This window comes from Zalophus californianus, chromosome 4 (assembly GCF_009762305.2).
Source record: "Zalophus californianus isolate mZalCal1 chromosome 4, mZalCal1.pri.v2, whole genome shotgun sequence".
Classification (NCBI taxonomy): domain Eukaryota; kingdom Metazoa; phylum Chordata; class Mammalia; order Carnivora; family Otariidae; genus Zalophus; species Zalophus californianus.
This window is the reverse complement of record NC_045598.1, coordinates 126,610,154-126,629,619: the sequence shown is the minus strand read 5'-3', so window position 1 is coordinate 126,629,619 and position 19,466 is coordinate 126,610,154. Positions and strand designations below refer to the sequence as shown.

Here is a 19,466-nt window from a genome sequence, read left to right as displayed (position 1 = left end):
AGGGCCTTTTACTCCGGTTTGGGAACTTCCAAATATCCCCGTAGGCGCACTATCTCCGAGCGGCTATAAACTGGTCACGGAGTACCGAGGTGGAGGGACTACTGCTTCAATTAGGGCAGCATGAAACATTTACCTTGGCGGTAGAATAATAGGTTAGCGCATCGCAGCGACACACTCCACATTTCCTCAGAAAATTAAAAGTCACGCTGGGCAAAACGGCAGGGCTCCCGCCTCAGCTCGGCGCCTGCCTGGGAGGCGCCCGCGCTCAGGCCGGACCCGTGACGGAAAGCCGGCGGCGAGGCTAGGCAACTCGCGAGGCCGCCCCGAGGGCCTTCATCACCGCGGACGCTCGACGTACTGCGCCTGCAGTCACGCCTCGGGGCGAACCCGGACGGGGCGGAGGGAGGGGACATGACGACGCCCCGCCCCCTGTGGCCCCGCCCCGCCGGGCCATTTGATTAATGACTCTCAGCCCCCGGCAGAGCCCGTCAGGTGGGCGCGGACCTCGGCGGGTCCCGCTGTCCCAGCCCTACATGGAGTCTGGCCCACACACGCCTGGCCACGGGGGCGACCGCATAAAAGGCGCGCCCAAGAGGGCCTAGAAGCGGCTGTCGACTTCGGCTGGACGAGGATGGAGTGACTTGTGCGGCCCTGGCCACTCAGACCAAGCTCGACGCTCCTGGTCCGCTCTTGCAGCGGAACGGAGCCCTGCACGGCCGCTCCAGGAAAGGTGAGAACCTCAGTCCGACCCCAGCAGTGTCGCTTGGTCCCCAGGTTCGTTAGGATAGCGGGTGCCTAGGTCCAAGGTGAGGTCAGGGGTCCCCTCTCCTCCCGCAGAAATTAGAATGAGCTCCCGCCGTCACCCCCGGGATCCCTGACCTCGGGAATGAATGGTGCGAGGGCTGCCCCAGTGGGCGCTGAGGACCCTGGCGAGGCCAGGGCTTCCCGCTGAGCCCGCGAGAATGACCTGCCCATCTCTCCTGCGGGGCTGGCACATAACGTTCCAGAAGTGCAAACAAGTCCCGAACCGGAGCTCTGCTTCCAAGATCTTCCTTCCTCGGTAGAATAGCCCTTTCACTTAATTTGTCCCTGAAAAGTAAAGTCGGCACCGTGCCCCTCCTGAGCCTTCTAAGCCCAGGAACTGTCAGGCCCCACAACTCTCCCAAGACGCGGGGAGGTAAACACGCCCCAGGCAAAACGACCTCATCTCTGAGAACGCCCCGAGCCACGTCGATGGCCCGGCCCGGCATGCCGTTGAAGCGAGAGGCCTGCGGTTCCCCGGGTTAAGCCCGACCGGCGCCGGGTCTCACCGCGCCTTGGGTCCTTTGCAGGGCACGCAGCGCGGGAAGCCGCCATGGACCGCGACGGCCCCGCAGGCAGCCCCCTGATCGCTAGCAACGAAACCGCGCCCCCGGTTGCCGCCACCCGCGACTCGAGCCCGGGCAGGGCCGGGCCAGGACCCGCGGGCCCGGGCGGCGGCGGGCGCCCGGGGGGCGGGAGGCCGGCTGCAGCGAACGCTGCGCGGGAGCGAAGCCGCGTGCAGACTCTGCGGCACGCCTTCCTGGAGCTGCAGCGCACGCTGCCGTCGGTGCCGCCGGACACCAAGCTGTCCAAGCTGGACGTGCTGCTGCTGGCCACCACCTACATTGCTCACCTCACCCGCAGCCTGCAAGACGACGCCGAGGCGCCGGCGGACGCTGGGCTGGGCGCCCTGCGCGGCGACGGCTACCTACACCCTGTTAAGGTAGGCAGGCAGGGAGGCCTGCGGAGCTGGGCCGGGGAGCAGGGCACCTTAACCCTCCGGGTCGGCCACCGCCTGGGCAGATGCCGCAGAGCTCTCACTCCTCCCTCGCGGCGAGACGGGGAACGGATCCGGACAGCGACCTTAGCCCGCAAGGGCACCGGTAGCGAGGTCCCCACTGCAAAAGGCTACTCCGTAACTGTTCACAGGTAGTGGATTTAAACCCGAAGTGGCTTGGGTCGTAGGGGCGTCCTACTCCACTTCCAGGATGCAGCCTACATGATGCCTTTCCTAGGTGAGAAGTTTCTTGGGAGTGCCTGTTGGGGTTTTTGGCAAGTTCTAGTGATTTTTAGTATCAGTACATTTATGAGCCTTTGAGAGTTTTAAATTTACATAATTATATTTCCATCGCGGTTTTTATCAGATGGTTGAAAAGTTTCACGAATTAAAGGGGGTGATGGAATTATCGCCCCTTAAATAATCCAGGAAACCATGTTGAAATTTTTTGTAAAACTGGTTAAGAACAAAGTGAGACCGTTCTGCCATTCTGCGGAGTAAATTTTCAGTCCGTTTTAATAAAGGTTAATTATCATGGATTAGGCAGTTACCTAGAATGTTAGAAAAACTATAATGTATTTATGTAATTTTCACAATAGATTGGGGTATGTTAATCAAGCCGATTCAGTACTATACTAAGATTCTGTAATGTGCAAATTAGCCCCTAGAATCCGTTTTGTATAATTTATTACATTACATGTAGGTAAAATGGTCAGGGTTTTCATTTAGCATGGTGTATACGGTTATGATTTATTACCTATATTGCAGTGTTTAGACTCTGCATTGTCCTTCTTGCCTAGATTTGTTTCAAAATCCAGCATTTATCTGGCTTTCTGTTCAAAATGCATTATCTACCCTATATTTTCTAAACCTAAATTTTCAAATTTTTGGTTCTACCATTCTGAAATATTTTGCCACACATATAAATATAAAATCAGGACTTAGACTTAAGCATATTAGTGTTCAATAAATTATTGAATAACCATCATTGAAATGTAGTAAGGTACATTGTCTAATATTAACTGAAACTAAAATTCTTTGGTGAGGTTTAACAGTTTACTTTGCAAATATAATCAACATAATGATAGACGCAAGCTATTTTGAATATAGAAATTTGGAATATCATTTGTTTATAATTATACTGGACCTCATATCTTTGTGCTATATAATATAATCTCTGCTGAAAAGTCATTCATTATTAATTAGGGGTTTTGCTCTACAGTCTGCATTAGATTGATATTCAAATATATCATTAATATTAGATTTCTTTTGACTTGACATTTCCCATATACTCTAAAAAAGTTTAACATTAAGTAGACTTTAATACAGAAAGCATCTGTTAAATGCCTCTGTAGGAGATACAATTCAGATAAGAAATCAAATTGTTTTCACCTTTGTTTCTTATAGTATCTTTTTGAATAAATACTGTTAATAATTTTCATATAACAATAAGCTTAACAGGAGTTTTTTTGTTTTTTGTACTTGATTCAGGCACCAAATGTTTTTGTAGTCTAATAACTCCTTTAAGAAAAATTAAATCTCATTTGTCCTCAAATCAGTTGTTTTGATTTTAAAAGACAATTCTAGGGATAATGAAACAAGGTCAAGGATTACCTCTTTAAAATGAAATTGATGATGGTTGAACAAGTGACTAGTCTGTTTTAAAATCATTTACTGAGTGTCTACTGTGTGCAAAGCACTGTTAGGAGAGTGGATACAATTAAGAGTAAGACTCAATCCCTGCCCTAAATTAATATGTAATAGAGACAAAGACAAAAATAAAATAATGTAAGGGATAATGTTCTGTATACCATAAGAGAGCTATAACCATGTGCTTTTGGAGGTTTAGAGGAAAGAGATTTCGTACGCGTAATTGAAACCACCTGTAACACATTATTTTACGGATATTACCAAATGTTTAAGTCTATTTTTGATTAATCTAATGCAAAAGAAATAAAAATATTCTGATCGTACTAATTTTTAGTTAACTAAGGATGTTGTAACCCATAGTTAAAAAGTGTTCCAAGATGACTTTTTTTTCTGCCTTACAACATAGCATTACTATGTCTTTGATGATTAAAGATCTGTTAACAAATATTTCAAGGCCATGATTTTGAGTCATCAGTCCTTATTATCTGTATTGAGATTTAACATTTTTGGGAATTTACATTAAGAGTATCTCAAATGAAACTGGACGGTTAAAGTGATTGGGATCCTGGGGCATAGCCTAAAACAGCAGTTTTCATCCCTTTGGGATGTGAGCAATTTGATTAGCACCAGTGTACCAAGGGGCAGTGATCCTTCAAGAGAACAGGGATATATTTCAGATTCTTATATTGGAGAAAAGCACAGATGACTTTATTAATTGCATTATCCCTGGAGAATCACTGTTGATAATATACATATACAGTAATCTTAAAAATAAAATACAAAGTTTTGTTATTTTGGGTCATTTAACTCCAGAATCCAAGAGTGCACTTTTAAGGTTTTCAGGTTCAGTTCGGTTAATCCTATGAGTTTGCTAGATTGTTCTAAGCCTCATGAAACATCATGGTTTTAAATAAACTTTATTAGGTAAAATAGAGGTCAGGATTGTGTTAATCTACAAAATGTTAAAACATTCCATTGAAAGGTGAAACGTAAAACAGTCAAACTAGCTTTTTCGGCATAATACTGACATGCAGCCTAACCAATATTTTATTTACATTTTATTTCTGACTCTTAAAACTACATATATACATTAAATTCAGTTGAATAAAATCATTAGAAGCCTTTTGGAAAATCAAAGTACAAAGTTCTTAAAGTTTTATCATTAAGTTCATGAAAAATGAGGCAAAAATTCACATACACATTTTTTTAAGTTTATTTTATTTTTTAGTAATCTCTACAGCCAAGGTGGGGCTCAAACTCATGACCCTGAGATCAGGAATCACACATTCCTCCCACTGAGCCAGCTAGGCATCCCAAAAATCCACATATACATTTTTAAGTTTGCTTCATTAATTACTTATGTCCCGCCAAGAAACAGATGCCTTCATTTGTCTCCACATTTGGTTGCATGATTTAGAGTCATTCTCAATACAGCAGGACCCAGGTAGCACATATCAGAAATACCAGGGAGCATTCAGTGGAATGTTTATTTTATTTGCTTTTAAATATATTTAATTCATATGGAATATTCAAATTACATCTGAAGTTTAAGCATGACATTTTTATGCTCATGAATATGAGGCAGGAATTTAAAAGATTGAGAAGCACAGGTTTATAATGTGCCAAAAATTCTACACTTGAAATTGATTATTTTAGCCCTACACTATTAACTACAAGTATTAGTCGGCTTGGGCTGCAATAACAAAACACCATAGATGGGAAGGCTTAAAAAACAAATTTATTCTCTCACAATTCTGGAGTCTGGAAAGTCTAGGATCAAAGTACGGGCCATTTGAATTCCTGGTGAGAGCTCTCTCCCTATCTTGTGGTTGGCCAACTTCCTTCTTTCTCAGGAAAAAAAGAAGCTTTCTCTCTCTTTTTTTAAAGATTATATTTATTTATTTGACAGAGGGCGAGATAGTGACAGTAGGAACACAAGCAGAGGGAGTGGGAGAGGGAGAAGCAGGCTTCCTGCTGAGCAGGGAGCCTGATGCAGTCTCGATCCCAGGACCCTGGGATCATGACCTGAGCCGAAGGCAGATGCTTAATGACTGAGCCACCCAGAAGCTTTCTCTTCAAAGACCACTAACCTGGGCTCCTGGATGGCTCAGTCAGTTAAGTGTCTGCTTTCCACTCAGGTCATGATCCCAGGATCCTCAGAGTACCACGTCCACATCAGTAGGGCTCCCTGCTCTGCAGGGAGTCTGCTTCTCCCTCTTCGCCTCCCCCAACTCTCTCTCTCAGTCTCTCTCTCAAATAAGTAAGTAAAATCTTAAAAAAGAAAAAAAAGACCACTAATCCATCATGAGGGGACCCACCCTTTTAACCTCATTTAGCTTGAATTACCTCCACAAATACCATCACATTGGGAGTTAGAGCATCAACATATGATACAAACATTCAGTCCATAGCATTATGGCACAAGGTTCTTCGTTATAATGCAGGACTGGAATCTGATCTAACAATGTCAGCTCCTGACATATCAGAAAAAACCCATACCAGTTTCCAAAACTGGGGTTATCAACCCATGGCAAGAACCCAAGGACAGGACCAGAGATACACCCAGAATGTGTAAGAAAGCACATCTGTGATTTAAAAAAAACCTGAAATGGATGCAAAAATAAGTAGCACAGTGTCAGTGTTATTACTGCATCAAATATAAAGTACAAGGTTATTTACAGGAAGATTATACAGGAGTAGATCATTTTAAATTCTAAGTAACACAAATTTTATATTTATCTGTGTTTAAAGTATAGATTTCCAGCCAGAATAATCTGAATTTAACCCTAAAATGGACCTGAGCTGCATGAGAGCAAACACTTATTATATCTGGAGGCATAAAACTAGGACTCTTGTTGGTTGCAAAGAACAGAGGCTTGCTGGATGGCATCACATGCCTACTTAACTATCCCTTATAGCTACATTTTACATCTGGAATGCCAGTTTAGGTGATAGTACTGTACTCAGAAGTACAATCTGACTCTACCTTATACTCAACTTCTGCAAAAAGAGGTCCATTCCGATTTAATTGGTCTGGTGTGTGACTTGGCCATCGGTATTTTTTAAAGCTCCCCATGTGATTTTATTTTTTTATTTTTATTTTTTTAAGATTTTATTTATTTATTTGACAGAGAGAAACATAGCAGAAGAGGGAACACAAGCAGAGGGAGCAGGAGAGGGGGGAAGCAGGCCTCCTGCTGAGCAGGGAGCCTGATGCGGAGCTCGATCCCAGGACTCTGGGATCATGACCTGAGCCAAAGGCAGACGCTTAATGACTGAGCCACCCAGGTGCCCCTCCATGTGATTTTGATATGGAGCTTGGGTTAAGAATCTGAAGTTCTTAGGGTCTTTTACCTTGTTAATAATTGTATCTCTATTTGAGCACTGCAGATTATTTGTCAGGCATTTAAGAACATTTCATGGTGCTGTGTAATCAGCAGTGAGCCTGTGACTGTTCAGTGATAAAAAGAGCCTGCTACTCACTGTAGCATTTACTCTCTGAAGAGTGTGGGATCCCATTGCTGACATTTGGGAGTTGCACTTTATTAGTCTAAAGACTTCTCTTTGTATAAAAGTAGTATTTCTCTGACTAGTATTCCAAGGACCTTAGAACTAACCGATTATCAGACACCCCTCCCCAAGAAAAATTTCTGAAAGTACTACTTATATAATATGTTTCTTTCTCATCATGTCTATTTGGCAATAAGTCATATTATTTTTGAGAGGTTGTCCACTTTTAAGGTGAATTTAGAAAATTCACAATCAGGGGCGCCTGGGGGGCTCAGTCGTTAAGCGTCTGCCTTTGGCTCAGGTCATGATCCCAGGATCCTGGGATCGAGCCATGCATCGGGCTCCCTGTTCAGTGGGAAGCCTGCTTCTCCCTCTCCCATCCCCCTGCTTGTGTTCCCTCTCTCGCTGTATCTCTCTCTCTGTCAAATAAATAAAATCTTTTTAAAAATTATAAATAAATAAATAAGATCTTTAAAAAGAAAATTCACAATCAGAATACAAATGCAATAATTACTGAAAGGCTAATGCTGTATGATGCCACTACATCCAGACATTTATTTTGGATGTTTTATCTACATAACACCAAACATTATAACATTTGCAACTTCGAGATAATGCTTTTAGCTAGATAAAATTTTTTTTAAGATTTTTATTTATTTATTTGATAGAACTCAGGGGGATGGGCAGGGGGAAAGGGACAAGAAGACTCTGTGCTGAGCGTGGAGCCCAACGCGGGGCTCATTCCCAGGACACTGAGATCATGACCTGAGCAGAAACCAAGAGTTGGACGCTTAACCGACTGAGCCACCCAGGCGCCCCCTAGATAAAATGTGTAAAAAGTTGAGTTAGTCACTTATTGTAGTTCTGTGACAAGTGGGAACATATAATATTTACCATGTATAACTTCTTAAAATATCTTTAAATATTTTGTTTTAGAGTTAGTTTTAAATTAAAACACTGTTAATAGATATATTTTCCTTTGCTTATCTATATTCATTCTCCATGATTTCCATATTATTTTATACAGTTATAATCAAAGTCTTGGTATATTTTTACTTTTATTGCTAGCACTAATAAACATTGTTTTATGTTGTTCCTTTGACTTCACAATTATAATTGTTACTAGCTTCATGATATTGCATTTGCTTTGAGGCATTTGGAATTTTTAATATTACTAATACAGACCTATCTGTCACAGATACTAATTTTTGGATTCTTGTTTAAATATTCTTTTTCAGAAATGGCCCATGCGATCAAGATTATACATTGGTGCTACTGGTCAGTTTCTGAAGCATTCTGTGTCTGGAGAAAAAGCAAATCATGGCAGTACTACAACAGACTCACAGCCTTAGGCTTTTCCCTGATGGGTGCTGGTAGAAAGTGGCATGCATTGTTTTTAAATAGTAGGAAATCAGTCTGTATTTATTACATCAGGCATAACAAACATCATTCCTGAAAGTCTGCATGTGAATCCATAGTGGGAAGTTCAGATTTATCTGTCTCATCTAAATAAATGTGGAATGAAGTCATCAGTCTTGTATAAAATACACAGCTTATCTATCCGTTGTGAGAGATATTCACTACTGTATAGTGCAAGAAAAACTATTGGAAAAAAGAAAAGCACCCAAATCAAAGAATTGTGTATATATCCAAAGAATGCACACATTTTCTGTAGGTATCTATTACACCCTGAAAAGCTGATATCTATCAATAATCTTGATAGTTTAAAAAAAATAAGACACTAATATTCCATTTTTGTGAAAACCAGTTTATGCTTAAGTTGGTCTGAGAAGCCATTTCAATTGGAAGGTGTGAGATCATTTATTCAGTTTTAGCTAAAGATGTGTGAAACGATTGTTGAGGTATTAGGAAGTTGCAGTAACTTCTACAACTAGTTATTTTTCCCTCTTAGAAAACCTGTTTGGAGTATTAGAAGAGTTTGCTGTATTGGACAGGGCTTGGCCACCTTCCTAGATGACTATGAAATATCTTATTTTGTTTCCAAATTGTGGAAGGCTTTGGGAATCCCTGTAGCCCAGTGTAAACAGCAGATGAGTGTCACTGGGCAGCAGGGTTCCTCACCCTCCTCCCTGGTCCCTCCATATCCGCTCCACCCTTTCAGGTCCTGGACTAGATGAGCAGGCACAGCTGCAGCCACCTTACAGAGTCAACCCCTCCCGGTCTCGGCTTTGCCTAAGCTCCTTCTCCCCCTTGTCAGTTGCTGTTCACAATCTACCTACTTGGCCATTATGAAATAGAAGAGAAAACCCGTCTGATTGGGAATTCCGGCACTGATCTGCACCTTGAGAGGGTCTGAGGACACACAGTGACTACCCTGAGTTCAATCAGGCCAGAGCATATCCCCCTGAATCTGCCCCAGTGTGAACATGCAATCGGGAAGGTCCTCTCCCGTGGGCCTCTCCCCTCACACTGCACACCACGTGCCCAGGGAGCAGCTGTTCTACCTGATTGTGCCCGTTTCCGTTTTCAACAGGAGCTCAGGGGTCAGAGCCATGAAGTAGAAATGTCTGTCAGGGACCACACTGAATCCCAAAACAGGTCTCTTGTCATGTCTTGAACTCCCTTCCTTCTCTTTCTCCTCATCTTAACTATTCCTCTTTCCAACCGTAAAGTTCATTTATTTCTCAATAACCACGTGTTAAGGAAGCTGAATTTGATCCAAGATTAGCAAATAGGAAAGTATATTAATGGACTTGGTTGAACCGATTACTATAGCTGTTGAACCATCATTTTATTTGTCTCCTCACTGCGGTTTTCTTACAGCTTTTGGCAGTGAAATGAGGTAAAGGACCATTGAAGGCACAAACCATCACTCAGTTGATTCAGCTGAACATGACCATATTTCAGCTCATATCTGATAGCCTGTAATTTTTATTATTTGAATGTGAATACTCCTAGTAATGTGACCAAAGCATGTCTTTAAAAGAAAAGGCATATAATAAAAAATTTTCTACATATTAATATGTAGCAAAAATGTTTGTATATTTAAATATTTGTGACTATATTTACCCACTCATATAACATGGAAAGGAATAAAATGTAAAATGAGGTATGAATTCAGCCATTCACTATTATGTTATTTCCATAAAAAGTGCTATGACTAATCTTTTATCTTAAGGCATGAAAGCAAAGTTCTTTAAAGTTACCTGAAACTGAACTCTAAATACTACATTTGATAGCAAGAGTTTCAGAAAAATGGTTTTCTTGCTAATAATGATCTATTTGGCTACAGTTGTTAAAGCATTTAATTGGGGGAAAATTATGACTTTTGTTGAATTGCCAGACCTTCCTATATCATCCTGTTAAAATAGTTAAGCTTTGCCTTTGGCAGTATTACTTTTTATTTCTTCTTGTCCACTTACAGAAATGTTTTAATGCCAAAGAAGTATATTTCTGTCCTAGGTTTTCTTAACACTTCATTAAATTGCTAAATATGTTAACAGCTTTTGGTAGATTGGAAATTCTCAAGGGAGAAATTGCATATTTTCACCCAAAGGTTCAAAGGAGCATGCTGTTTTAATTAATGGTACACGGTCGAGATAAACACATTACTAAAATAAAGCATTAATTTGAAAATTAATTTAGTCTGTTAAGTTTGCATCTGTCTCTGGGGATATTTAACAAAGACTTTAGGTACTTAAGGTACATTTGAAATCTTTCTAGAAGATAGATAACTGTTTGGCATTAGCTTCTTCACCATGCTCCCTTTAATGGAGTATATATTAGGACTGGGGAGGGGAGGTATATTTGGATCACAGTATTATCCTATAATCTGCAAGGGAAATCCTAAATTCCCGTCATTTCACTCAGCTCTCAGCAATATGACAGATATTTAAATTCTTCTGTAATGAAAATTTTAGAGGATAGGGAAGTGCCTTTTTAGAAGCATAACCAGTTCCAACAGACTTTAAAAATATTATTTCCTTTTCTGATTATAAAAATACAGTGCAGTTGATTGTATGTTGATCATGCATCAATAATTATATTAAAAGTATATATATATATATATATACACCTGTTTTACAAATTAAAACTTAATAATAAAAGGGATTACGTGGAAAATAAAAGTCCTGCAATGGAAGAGGGTGTTTGGGATATAGAATAAGGGTGGGGAAATCTATTCACACATTACCTGGTAAAAAAGATGGGTTTTGCATTTTTATAAGGCTTATTTGGCCCAACTACTTCAATCTGCAGTTATAGATATCCTAAACAGTGGTTTTCTTATCTATTCATGGAGACTTTATTTAAACTTAGAAGAAACTGCAAAAAGAATATAAATGCTAATTGACCTTACTGAAACACCCAGTCATTATTTGAGTTGAAATTGCTTTTTAGGTTAAATTACTCAATAATTTCTCTTTCTCTCACAGGTCCTCATTTTATATTCTTGAAAGCAACTAACCAGTTATTATCAAGAAAAGCGAAAGTAGGAGAGGGAGAGGTAGTTGTATATATATTTTCCAGCACATCATTTAATTTTTTTATTTAAGCCTTGGGGTATCATAGTGTCATTCGGAGGAAATAAACCAAACAGACAAAACATTTCTGCAGTGGCCTACACGATTCCCTTAAAAATCAACAAATGGGGTGCCTCGGTGGCTCAGTTGGTTAAGTGACTGCCTTCGGCTCAGGTCATGATCCTGGAGTCCCGGGATCCAGTCCCACATCGGGCTCCCTGCTCAGCAGGGAGTCTGCTTCTCCCTCTGACCCTCTTCCCTCTCATGCTATCTCTCATTCTCTCACTCTCAAATAAATAAATAAAATCTTTTAAAAAAATCAACATGAATTGTACTTGGCATAATTATAAGAAAAGGTGCTTGTTGGCTCCACACAAATTGTATTCTTAGCTGGCAGGAAGAAGAAATTATAAATCAAACACATTGCTTCTGATCCAAATTTATATATTAGATATCTTACTTTGAGAGGATGACTTAATCCAAATGCTCTTTCCTAACCAGGTATAGGTTATTGCAGGTTATATCAGTCGTATATTTTATTTGAAAAGGTATGAACTTGGACTCTTCGAGCATTGGCATATTGTTTTAATCTGGTAACAAAAAGGTTTATTTATTTATTTGAGACAGAGAGAGAGAGCGTGAGCGTGAGGGGCAGAGGGAGAGGTAGAGAGAGAAAGTCCCAAGCAGACTCCCGCTAAGCATGGAGCCCAACATGGGGCTCAATCCCAGGACTCTGAGATCATGACCTGAGCCAAAACCAAGAGTTGGATGCTTAACCCACTGCGCCACCCAGGCACCCCAAATTCTTTTTTTTTTTAACCTTGCTGGAGGATGTGATATCTACAGTTTCCCAAATGACTTTTACAACTAGTAGTGTACTAATGCTATCCTTCTCCATGGTACACTTTTGACTTTTTTAGTTTTGTTTTTGTTCTTGTAACTTAAAAAATATCCAAAAGTTAAGATTCCCAATTTTTAAAAGGAACACTAGGGAAATATAAAATTGTATATCTCAAAGAAATTAATATGTATAGGACTGTCTTACTGGGGAAAAAATGCCCCTTAAATCCTATAGATTTGCTTCCTATAAACTTTGAGTACAGCACAGACGGTACTGTGGCACAGTTGGGAATGTGGGACATTAGTGCTCTTGCCTAACTACATAAACCCAGCAAGGGCTTCCCTTCCTATGTTTATACAAGTCTTAGTTTCAACTCATAAGAGAAACCAGCTCAGTGAAATATACCTCAATCACTCAAACTCTTTCATTATAAATTTTACCATAGCATTCAGCTGTCAGAAGCTTTTAAATTATAAACTGAAGAATAATCTTAACTATTAGGCTTAAAGATTATGTCAATAGTCATTTCCTGTGCCTATGAATGTTACTGAAGAAACTCACGCATTCCTGCCTTCTCAGAACCAAGAAGTATGTCCACGGGGAGCTCTGGAGGTGGACTTAAATCACTTGTCTCCATTTTTATATAGTCAATGTGAGGTCTAGATAAGAATTGATTAAAGCAATCTTATTTTCCAGTAAGTTCTGAAATCAGTCAATTTAAAAATCTTAAACATGTGCTATTAGAAAGCATCTTAATGCTTTATGTAGATATGTATATCATGTGGATCAGTATTTTTTTTAAAGATTTTAAAGATTTTATTTGTTTATTTGACAGAGAGCATGCACAAGCAGGGGGAGCAGAGGGAGAAGCAGGTTCCCCGCTGAGCAAGGAGCCCGATATGGGACTTGATCCCAGAACCCTGGGATCATGACCTGAGCTGAAGGCATCCCAGGACTCTGGGATCATCACCTGAGCTGAAGGCAGATGCTTAGCCAACTGAGCCACCCAGGTGACCAGATCAGTATTTTTTTTAAATTAAGTTGTATTTTAGGGGCGCCTGGGTGGCTCAGTCGTTATCCATCTGCCTTCAGCTCAGGTCATGATCCCAGGGTCCTGGGATCGAGCCCCACATCAGGCTCTCTGCTTGGTGGGAAGCCTGCTTCTCCCTCTCCCGCTCCCCCTGCTTGTGTTCCCTCTCTCGCTGTCTCTCTCTCTGTCAAATAAATAAATAAAAATCTTAAAAAAATAAAAAATAAAAAATAAGTTGTATTAAAAAAAACAAAAGGCCTGTGCAAGATTGTTTCTCCTTTGTGTGCAGCACACCTGTCTCTCTTGCTGATTTTAAGCCCCTATACTGGAGTCGTCTTGAAACATAGGCCATAACCAAGTGGAAAAAGTGGTGTGCAATGGCAGAAACAGGAGAGTCAAGGGAAGGAACAAATGTGGGAAGTGGGAAGCTATTTCCAAATTCTCCTTTCAGAAAGAGGAGGCCAGTTCCACCACGAAACCAGTCAGACTCTAAAAGTGTTGGAAAGACTGCCTTCAAAAGACCTGACTTGAGGACAAGACCAGAACAAGAAAAAGCTGCTGATGCTGTGCTACACCTGACCTGAGAGGTCCAGAAAGCAGCCACACGAGGTCTCAGGAAGGACTAGAACCAGGTGGTTCTATTTCCCTCTCTGGCCAGACAGCCAGTGCCAGAAGCTGGACAATGTCTAGAGTGATAGTGGTGATGGGAATGGCTTGACTCAAGACAGAAATTCTTGTCACTCCAACAGTAACTGCTGTTCTCTCCCCCTCCCCCAACCCATGCAAGCCCCACCCAGACGTACGGCCACTCTAGGGATACACACTCATTACATTAGTGCTCTCCCTTCCCTTGGTGAAAGGAAGCAGAGCTTCCTGCAAAAATGAATGATGAGAGGAGAGACAGCATGTTACTCAAGATCCACCTTTAGTCAAACTTGAGGAAGTGAGGAATGGGGAGGCCAGAAGAGGTCAAAAAATAAATAGATCCTAGATAAAAACCTAAATCCCACTTCCTAATAGGAGGTGAGTTGGGGGACACCTATGTGAGCAAATTTCCTTGGGGCATGAAGTAGTTTACTAACAAGAGGAGGGGATCATATATATACATATGTATATATGTATTTAAAGGTTTTATTTATTTGAGAGCACAGAGGGGACAGTGAGAGGGAGAAGCAGACTCCCCACTGAGCAGAGCCCCATGCGGGCTCGATGGATGTGGGGCTCCATCCCAGGACCCTGGGATCATGACTTGAGCCGAAGGCAGATGCTTAACCAACTGAGCCACCCAGGTGCCCCGGGGATCATATATTTTTAAATATTAAACTGATTTAGTAGTGTGCAGGCTCTCCTACTCACTGAATTAAGGACCTCTGGTTAAGGGGAGACTCCTCCTAGAATGAAGTCATTGTTCACCTTTGAAGTCACAAAACTGACTCAGAATCCCTAGTAAGATAATAGACCTAAACTTCAAACTTTATTAAAAGAGAAAACAAAATTTGAAATTCCAAAAGTTCCCTATATGAAGAACAGCCAAAATTGGAGGCCTCTAAATAGAGTTTTACTCTAAATGGTAACAGAGGGGAGAGTCAGGCCAAGGGGCAGACAGGGAAAAAGGCCGCAGTGCAGACATAATTCTCCGATGTCATCCACTGTGGGTAGAGTGATTCCAGGACCCTGGGAACATGACCCGAGCCGAAGGCAGACACCCAACTGACTGAGCCACCCAGGCACCCCTGAGAGTCTGCTTCTTACCTGCTTGAGGCTGCCTGCCCTGTTACCTACCTGGATGCTTTAGGCATTCTAGTGTTCTACCCCCAGTCCTGTTGGAAAATACCCTTCTTGGCTTCAGGTCTCTTACTGTGATAAGCATTTGGCTTAGTGTTTGCCCTTAACAAACTTCCCTTGCCTTTTCCTCATGTTCCCATCAACTCATAAAGTTGATGAGAAATAAAAGCTGAGGAAATATATGTAGACAGTAGAAGTTAGGAATGTCTTCTCTGGCTGGTTAGCTCAATTAGATGGAGGGTTAAAGATGGCAAGGGGAAGCATGACACACATACAGAAAAACAAAACAAAACCCAAAAAGCCATAAAGGAAAAGATGGGTAATTTTGACTATATAAAAATAATTTTTTTATGAAAAATTATGTTATTGAAAAAATCATAAACAAGACAAATAGACAAAAAGCAAACCGGGGGAGGGATGTTGGGGGGACACAACATATAAGATAGTCACAGTAGTCATTTCCTTTATATAAAATCAGCTTTGGGCGCCTGGGTGGCTCAGTCAGTTAAGCGTCTGCCTTTGGCTCAGGTCATGATCCTGGGGTCCTGGAATCGAGCCCCACGTCGGGCTCCTTGCTCAGCAGGGAGTCTGCTTCTCCCTCTGCTCTTCCCCCTGCTCGTGATCACGTGCTCGCTCTCTCTCTCTCACAAAATAAATAAAATCTAAAAAAATAAAATAAAATTAGCTCTCAGAAGTTAAAAAAACCAGCAACTCAGTAGAAAATGCTGCAAATGGTATAAGAAGTTCATTGAAAGAAAACAGCCAATATTTCTATGGAAAGACACAAACTCACATATGATTAAGAAATATAAATCTAAAAAGCAATGAAACAACATATTTCACCTATCAGGATGATACAGACTATCCAGTTGTAAGACAAATAAGTCCTGGGTAGGTAACATACAGCATGACGACTATAGTTAACGATTATATAACTGAAAGTTGCTAAGAAAGTAGATCTTTTTTTTTTTTTTTAAGATTCTATTTATGTATTGGGGCTCCTGGGTGGCTCAGTCGTTAAGCATCTGCCTTCAGCTCAGGTCATGATCCCAGGGTCCTGGAACCGAGCCCCGCATCAGGCTCCCTGCTCCGCGGGAAGCCTGCTTCTCCCTCTCCCACTCCCCCTGCTTGTGTTCCTGCTCCCGCTGTCTCTGCCAAATAAACCTTTAAAAAAAAAAATATTTTATTTATGTATTTAATTGACAGAGAGAGACACAGCGAGAGAGGGAACACAAGCAGGGCAGTGGGAGAGGGAGAAGCAGCCTTCCCGCCGAGCAGGGAGCCTGATGCGGGGCTTGATCCCAGGACCCTGGGACCATGACCTGAGCCGAAGGCAGCTGCTTAACCAACTGAGTCACCCAGATGCCCCAAGAAAGCAGATCTTAAAAGTTCTCATCACAGGGCGCCTGGGTGGCTCAGATGGTTAAGCATCTGCCTTCGGCTCAGGTCATGATCCCAGGGTCCTGGGATCAAGTCCCGCATCGGGCTCCCTGCTCCTTGGGAGCCTGCTTCTCCCTCTGCTTCTCTCTCTCCTCCTGTCTCTCATGAATAAATAAATAAATAAATCTTTAAAAAAAAAAGTTCTCATCACAGGAAAAAAAAATTTATAACTATGTGAGGTGAATGTTAACTGAACTTATTGTGATATTTCACAACATATACATATATCAAACCATTATGCTGTACACCTTAAACAACGTTTTATGTCAATTATGTCTCAGTATACTGGGGGAAATGGTTAACTGGACTCAGAAGGTAAGTGATGATTAATTTTTCTGGCATACTGGAGTTAATTTATTTTAACCAGGCCCTAATGCTTAAGAATGTTTTGTTTTGTTTTTTAAGATTTTATTTATTTGAGAGAGAGCGAGCAAATGAGTGGGGGTAGGGGGTGGGGAGGAGCAAAGAGAGAGGGAGAAGGGGAGCAGGGAGCCCGACGAGGGACTCGATACCAGGATCCCAGGATCATGACCTGAGCCGAAGGCAGACACCCTACCGACTGAGGCACCCAGGCACCCCAAGAATGTATGTTTTTGATGAAAATAAATCCCTAGTTTTTATCCTCATGCCTTTCTCCCCCTCTCCCAGGTAATATTAAATGGAGCAATGGTGGGGGTAGGGGGAACAGTGGTACAAATTTAAAATACCCATTATCGGTAAGGATAAGGAAACGAGGACTGTCACACTGTGGGAGTGCAAGCCCTTTTAAATACAACGTGGCGATATCTCTCAATATTTTAAGTGTATACACTCTGACTTAGTATTGCACATTAAAAGATTTCCCTAAAGATACTCTTATATTCACAAATGCAAGAATAATTACTCCAAGTATTTGTCATTTACCTTGCAATTTGTAGATTTAACAATGCAGTATTACCTGCAGTTTCGGCTGCACCCAAGTAACCTACCAAAAATGCAAACCTGAGGATGTAACACACCTGCTGAAATCCCTTTAAAGATTCCCTATTATCTAGAGGTGCCTGGGTGGGTCAGTTGGTTAAGTGACTGCCTTCGGCTCAGGTCATGATCCTGGAGTCCCCGGATCGAGTCCCACATCAGGCTCCCTGCTCAGCAGGGAGTCTGCTTCTCCCTCTGGCCCTCCTCCCTCTCGTGCTCTCATTCTCTCTCAAATAAATAAACAAAATCTTAAAAAAAAAAGATTCCCTATCATCTAAAGGTATGTAACGCTCTAACTTCACCTGTGAAACCCTTACGTACACCCTTACTCTACCGCTTCCTGTTTTACATTTTCCATTATAGCACACACACACACACACACACACACACACACACACACACACACACACACTACTATTTCATGCTTCAGTGCCTTTATTCATAAATCAGTTGGTCCACAAACATTTTTCCATTATTTTTTTATTGAAGTATAACTAACATACAGTATTATATTAGTTTCAGGTATACATTATAATGATTCAACAATTCTAAACATTTCTCAGTGCTCATCATAACTGTACTCTTAATCCCCTTTAACTGTTTCACCCCACCCACCCACCTCCTCTCTGGCAACCACCAGAGGGGGTTCTGAATTGTTCTCTGAATTTGTCTGTTTTTTGTTTGTTTCTTTTTTCTTTGGTCATTTGTTTTGTTTCTTAAATGCTACACATGACTAAAGTCATATGGTACTTGTCTTTCTGTCTGATTTACTTTACTTAGCATTATATCCTCTGGGGTTGCAAATGGCAAGATCTCATTCTTTTTTATGGAGGAGTAATATTCCATTGTAAATATATACCACATCTTCTTTATCCATGCATCTGTGGATGGACATTTGCATTTCTTCTATATTTTGTGGAAGTGGGGTGCAGCTTTTTGGATTAGTGTTTTCATTTTCTTTGGATAAATACCCAGGAGTAGAATTAATGGATCATATGGTATTATTCTTAATTTTTTAAGGAACCTCCATAGTGTTTTCCACAGTGGCTACACCAATTTACATTCCCTCCAGCACTGCACTTGAGTTCCTTTTTCTCCACATCCTCACCAACACTTGTTTCTTGTGTTTTAGATTCTATCCATTCTGACCAGTGTAGGGTGATACCTCATTGTGGTTTTGATTTGCATTTCCCTGGTGATCAGTGATGTTGAGCATTTTTTCATGTGTCTGTTGGCCATTTATATGTCTTAATTGGAAAAATGTCTATTCAGGTCCTCTGCCCATTTTTTAATACTATACTACAACAATATAATACTATATTATTACTATGTTAGTACTTTTTAACACTACAATACACACGTTCATTGCTTACCATATCAGTTAGGAATTGCATTCAGCTGCTAATAAAAAAGACCCAACCTCAGGGGGTTAAATAAATTAGGACTTTATTCTCTCATGTAAAAGAAATCCATAGGTAGGAAGTCCAGGACTGGTAAGATGGCTTTATAAAGTCATCAGGGTCCAAGGCTTCTACTTTTTTCTCATTGGCCAGAACTGGGACACAAGTTCACCCCAGGTGTCAGGAAGGTATATCAGTCTGGATTTTGTTGAGGTATCTGCTCCAACTAGTTTAAAAAGAAAGATGTGGGACACCGGGTGGCTCAGTCAGTTAAGCGTCTGACTCATTGATTTCAACTCAGGTCATGATCTCAGGGTCTTGAAATCCAGCCCCGCATCAGGCTCCATGCTAAGCTCTATGCTAAGCATGGAGCCTGCTTAGTATTCTCTCTCTCCTTCTTCCTCTGCCCCTCCCCCCATGCACATACATGCACATGCACTCTCTCTCTCTAAAAAATAAAAATAAATAGTAAAAGAAAGAATGGGGTGCCTGGGTGGCTCAGTCAGTTAAGCATCCAACTCTTGGTTTTGGCTCAGGTCACGATTTCAGGGTCTTGGGATCAAGCCCCGCATCC

The 19,466-nt window shown here is 41.4% G+C and overlaps 2 protein-coding genes across 3 annotated transcripts in view; one reads left to right on the top strand and one right to left on the bottom strand.

Annotated features, from left to right (window-relative positions):
- The window catches only part of CSPP1 (centrosome and spindle pole associated protein 1), a 266,222-nt gene extending 265,886 nt beyond the window's left edge, over positions 1-336 (bottom strand). For both annotated transcript variants that reach the window (XM_027570502.2, XM_027570590.2), the window contains exon 1: positions 134-336. The gene's annotated coding sequence lies outside the window, so the exon portion shown is untranslated. The remainder of the gene's footprint in view (positions 1-133) is intronic.
- Positions 337-484: 148 nt separating this feature from the next.
- On the top strand, positions 485-10,525 carry TCF24 (transcription factor 24). The gene is made up of 3 exons (XM_027616851.2): positions 485-730; positions 1,332-1,744; positions 8,197-10,525. The coding sequence occupies exons 2-3, from the start codon at positions 1,355-1,357 to the stop codon at positions 8,308-8,310; spliced, it is 504 nt and encodes a 167-aa protein (XP_027472652.1). The 5' UTR covers positions 485-730; positions 1,332-1,354; the 3' UTR covers positions 8,311-10,525.
- Positions 10,526-19,466: the final 8,941 nt, after the last annotated feature.

Coding starts and splice junctions, on each gene's coding strand:
- TCF24 (XM_027616851.2), top strand. CDS start 1,355: ATGGACCGCGACGGCCCCGCAGGCAGCCCCCTGATCGCTAGCAACGAA. Junction 1,745..8,196: donor GCTACCTACACCCTGTTAAG/GTAGGCAGGCAG, acceptor ATTCTTTTTCAG/AAATGGCCCATGCGATCAAG.